Genomic DNA, 5,450 nt, shown 5'->3' on the forward strand with positions numbered 1-5,450 from the left:
GCTGTGGGTTACATACCCACGACACATGGCCAGCATGACCCATCTAAAATACAACATAGAGCACCAACTCAGCTAGACCAAAATAATATAGCGCACTGCTCGGCTCACAACAGCCTCAAATCAGTGACCGAAAGTTTGCATTAGTCTATTACAAATTATTTCGTAACGTCAACAATGTGTAGCCTAGGCCCTATATTCGCGATTTATGATATGGAAACAACACACTGGGAAAATACATCAATTCAAAGTCTATTCCACGTTGGTTCGACGTAAATTCATTGAAATGCCGTGGAAATAACGTTGATTCAACCAGTGTGTGCCCAGTGTTAACACTCATATAGACGACATTTTGTATTATAAAATAGTGGAGTGTCTAGGCTACAAGAAGGCTAAGTAAAAACTATAAAACACCTCACGTGGTAAACTAGCCGACGTTGTTTAGAACTACGCACGGATAGGCCTACGTTGAGATAGGCCTATGCCACATTGTTGCACGAAATGCACTCTCAATGCCCACCTCCGTTATACCGAATCGCAATAATCAAGTTATTATGTGTGGCATGTTTTGTTAAATGACCACCAATTAGAAATATGGCCAGGCCTGGACAGATTACGGACTGAAAACGTTTCAGTGTCAGAATAATACCCTAAAGCTTTTCCTTGAAATACAGTAGTTACAATAATCTTAAATGATTATGATTGGATAACACGTATAATGTAAACAACGCGATGCAATGCGTTTACACAAGGCCTCAAATGTGACCTTATTTCCCCCAGAACCATTCACATTTCAGAAAACACAGCGGCTGGAAGTGGTCAGGAAACGTCCTTTATAAAAGGAAATAGAAAAAGAAGATTAATGAGTTAAAAGACACATCTGCTTTCAATAAGGAGTAGTCCGTATCTAATGCTAGTCTGTAGCCTATTGGAATTGTTGAATTACTAATATCCCAACAACAACTGCGAATTATATTTTTGTACCCTACTGTCTTGTCAAGCCATCTCAGAATGTCATTTTTGCAAGTGTTAATATTTATGATAAAGGTAAGGTTCTAACGTTTTAATAATGACCCAACAAAGACAGGAAAGGAGATTATTTCGGATAGAAAGATGAGCACAATCTGCAGTATAACGTAAACTTGTAGCGTCGAGAGAAAATAATATAAAAACCATACAACAAAATCTATATCCACATAGGCCTAGACGAAACACAAGACACTCGTTCCATGTACTTCGTGTACAAAACATTCATTTAAACTTGAGTAGGCCAAAGATGTAACATCTACAAAAATACACAGGTTTTGTTATACACAGTTATCCAACTTGACCCAATACATTTCTTTACTAATGTCCTATTCGTGTCTTGACTATGAAGCAGTAATAAAGGATAAATAGTCAAAACAAGCTGCATACTGTCACAGAGAGACGTGGCCCCAATTTGCAATGTGCTACTTTGTCAAGAATAGGCCTATAGATGTCAATTATATCAGATCTAAAAGGAAAACAGTAGCTCTCAAGAGGAGAGACCATTGGAGAGGAGAGAACACGAGTGACATTTTTCTGAACGTGTACAAGTCAATTTGACCATACAGCACGTTACTGCTCATTGCTTTCTGTCTTCTCTTTATTCATTTTCTTCATCTTCATTCGCCGATTCTGGAACCAAATTTTGACCTGTCTCTCAGTCAAATTAAGAACCCGAGCGACCTCATATCGACGGTCCCTGGTAAGGTACATATTGAACAAAAACTCTTTTTCGAGTTCGAGAGTCTGATATTTTGTATAAGGACACCGTTTCTTCCTCGTTGAACGAGCGTGTATCCAATTCGCCACCGGGTTGCCTGTAAAATTATAAATCAGAAAAAAGTAAATACATTGAGCACTTTTGCTGACCTTTTCCAGTGTATAACTCAAAATCATTATCATAAACACTTCGACAAACAACAGACCAAACGGAGAGCAGGCCTACTCTCTTATACATTTTTGGGGGGAATAAGTCTTTGGTTCAATATAATCCATGTACATTGTCAAATGCGTCATCAATGTTTTCCTTAATAATTATAAATAATCATCTCTCTTATAGACATGATCCATCTTCAACAGTGCTAGAAAAGGACCGAGTCATAAAATTGTGAGTGCACCCGTTTGCTTTATTGGCCCATAAAATATTTTAAAAGCCTTTAACTTCAAGTCTCCGCAGGTCTGCAACCGAGCCAGCTAGATGCATTTCACCCTGGTATTCCTGTTGTGGCCTAAAATATTATTTTCTGTGTTTATTGTAGGGCGTTAGCTCGGTGTTGTCATGTTTTTATAAGTACTGATATGAAGAAACTTCCATATCAATGGTTTTGGTCCTTGCTGAATAGGCTGTATTTGAGCAAAGTTATGTTTTGTGATTGGCTCGGCTTCGGTTGTAGCAAAAAGTTGAATAATCACGTGAAAAATCAGCCATTATTGACTAAATAACACGGGGCAATAAATAAGTATAGGTTTACATTGAATGAAATGAAATTAGCCATTATAATCATACTGCAGATAAAAACCATGGTGACTCTTGGTGGTTTCTGCAAACTTTTCTGTAAACATGGATCATGTGAATTAGCTTGTTGGTTGATTTTAGGCTTCTGGGTGTGCATTTAAATCGAAGGCTATAATAACAAATAATAAAATAATAATAATCCACTATAACACAAAGCCTATATAAGGCCACACCTCTTGTGTATAAATTATACAACATCAAATGTCTCGATAAGTAAAATAAAATATGCTTTTACGCACAAAAAATGCTTTTAGGCACAAGTTTTGGCCATGTAAGAAGACAGTGGAGTGGAATTTACTAGAGAATCTGATCTCGCCAATGAAAAGCTTGCTTCCAATTTCCCCATTGTATAGCTGTTTTATAGCTAATTCATATTTTACAACCTTAAGGGGATTGGCGTTTGTCCTGGCTAACACTGTCTAACAGCCCATCCAGTTCCCCTCTTGTTCAAAGGGAAGAGAAAAGAGACGACCATTTCGTTTTATAGCGGGACAACAACCACGAGCAAAAACCCCATGGATGACAAACACCGCCACCTCACACACACACACGACTCCTATACCCGTTTATAGACTGGCATGGCTTCCACTTACTTGGGTCGAATTCTGTCTTGTCGTCTTTGTGCTTCCCGGAAGCCAAAACCTCCGACGCTGGAGAAGGGACGATCTGCTGGGCCTTGTCTCGGATGTCCACGCAGGTGTTGTAGAAATAGTCTGGGTATCCGCGACTGTTGGAGGTGATGCAGTCTCTGGCACTGGGCTGAGGGAAACCATTGGGTTTGAGTCCGTAGTGTCTGCAGTTAGCCGGGTAGCCTGGAAAGGATACTGTTCCAGATATGGGCTCCAGCCATGAGCGAACATACCTCGAGTCCGTTCCAGCGTGAGGTTGGTGGGTGTATGGGTGGTAGACCACTGAGGATTGGGAGTGAACTGGGCCCCAGGAGGAGGTAACGACAGAAGGTTTCGGCGCAAAACTGCAGGAGGGATAATCGGAGCACTCTGGTACTACTGTCGTCTGACGCGAGCGGATGGGGAGAAGCTCTGGGGCTGAGAACCGCGACGCCAGCACATCCTCGCTCTCATGGTTTATCAAAGAATCCACATAATAATTGCGTATGGGACCCGTGGTCGACATGGCGATGCTCTGGTCTCTTTTACATGCATCAGATTATTATATGGAGTGTATGCGTACTTTTATTTTACCCCTAGAACAATCAAGGCAGGTAATTATTTATCCCGGGGTCTTTGACTCTCGTTGGCCACTGTTGAACACGTGATTATGTTTACCCCAAAATGTTACAGTGGATTAATGCGCAAGCAGTCACAGGTCAGGGGTGTGTGTACCTCAGACCTTTGAATGCTATTTATGTACAAGAAGGATATTATATGAGCAATCATTAAGAAGGATTCACCACCTATAATGTTTTCGTTTCTCCTTGTTGTCCTTAAAGCATGGAAAACGGATTATCCCCTCGTATTGGAGAATGAGGTACGTTGATCACAGTGCATGCATGAAAGACTTTTTATCGATGTAATTTGTCTTTGTCGACAATTTGAATAATTCTTGAGGTAAAACAGTTTTGGAAAATAAGAATTCCTTTTTCCTTTAGAGTTTTTATCCAATCGTAATGCATTGTATAGACTTCGATGGGTATAACATTGTTGTAACATGCACAATAGCAACAATAGATTAAAGATCGAAGAATATAATAATATACCCAAAATGTGTGATTCACATGAGGCTTTTATATTGTAGAAACACATAATACACGGTGCATATTGTAAAACTTTGTGACTGTGTAGAGATTCGGAACACTTGCTCACCACTGCAGCTTAATTCGGAGAGAGGTCGCTCATGTTTTATGTCCCTCAATAAATGTTTACGAGAACCATTTGATTGTTCATAAACGTGTGGTTAATTAAAAAAAACTCAACCGAGTTATTCATATCACATAAACATAAAACGAACATATTACCAAAAGAGCAAGATGCGAAATACAACTATGGCAGGAGTTATATAAAAACAACATTCAACAAAAATGTTATGCAGGGAAAAAAACATGCTTAACCCATATTGCAGAATGGAATTGGGCATCACTGGTCTGAGCGACAGTCAAAAGTAGAAATAGGCCTATAGACATATCCTACAATGAAAAGTTGGTTGGATAGTTGTGGGTGAATATATTTTTTTTAAAGGATAAAGCTCTTTATAAACAGGCAGGTCACCCATGATGCAAGTCAGTATTCGTCCATCCATGTCTCAGGATGTCGGGAGATGACGTGGAAACCGCCCACTAGAGGCAACAGTGAGCGCTGTTTTGCTAGGGCGTTGTGGATGGCGGATGGGCTTTAGCATCTGCCTCTGGTTCAAAAGGTTGCATGTTCACATGTTGTTTTGAGCCTATCCCAAACTTGAACCCTTACCTTAACCATTCGTAGTTAATGCCTCACCATAAGAATTCGGAGTTAATGCCTAAACTTAACTGTAACCTAAAAAATGTGGACTTAATGCCTAAACTTAACCTTAAACACTTCGAAATGTTATGTTTGAGAAACATGGATGAACGTCTAATTCTGACGTGAGGCTTTGAGAGCTTGTTGTGATAACAGCAAGTAGCCTATAGGCCTACCACAATACAATGTGTTTTTGATCATGTAGGCCAGGGGTCTCCAACCTTTTCTAGCACTCATTCTACATTTAGAAAAATTAAACGTGTCCGAGCTACTATTTTTTTCTAGCATTCAAATAGGTACATTCTTCTCTTCTCCTCTCACCTGTAACTCTTCCTGGGTCCTTAGTGTACAAGAGAAAGTAGTGCACTATATTTTCTGTCAATATACCTGGTAAAATAATGGTTAACAAACAACTCTAAGGGGGGCCCAATAAAATCTGTGATGTCTTTCCCAAATTC

The 5,450-nt window shown here is 39.7% G+C and overlaps 1 protein-coding gene across 1 annotated transcript; it reads right to left on the minus strand.

Annotated features, from left to right (window-relative positions):
* Window positions 1–1,596: 1,596 nt before the first annotated feature.
* LOC120064585 (homeobox protein Hox-C9a-like) lies at window positions 1,597–3,676 on the minus strand. Its single transcript, XM_039015178.1, has 2 exons — window positions 3,133–3,676; window positions 1,597–1,841 (listed from the first exon to the last, which is right to left on the minus strand). Exons 1-2 carry the CDS (start codon window positions 3,671–3,673, stop codon window positions 1,597–1,599), a joined length of 786 nt encoding a protein of 261 aa, XP_038871106.1. The 5' UTR covers window positions 3,674–3,676.
* Window positions 3,677–5,450: the final 1,774 nt, after the last annotated feature.

This window comes from Salvelinus namaycush, chromosome 20 (assembly GCF_016432855.1).
Source record: "Salvelinus namaycush isolate Seneca chromosome 20, SaNama_1.0, whole genome shotgun sequence".
Lineage (NCBI taxonomy): Eukaryota > Metazoa > Chordata > Actinopteri > Salmoniformes > Salmonidae > Salvelinus > Salvelinus namaycush.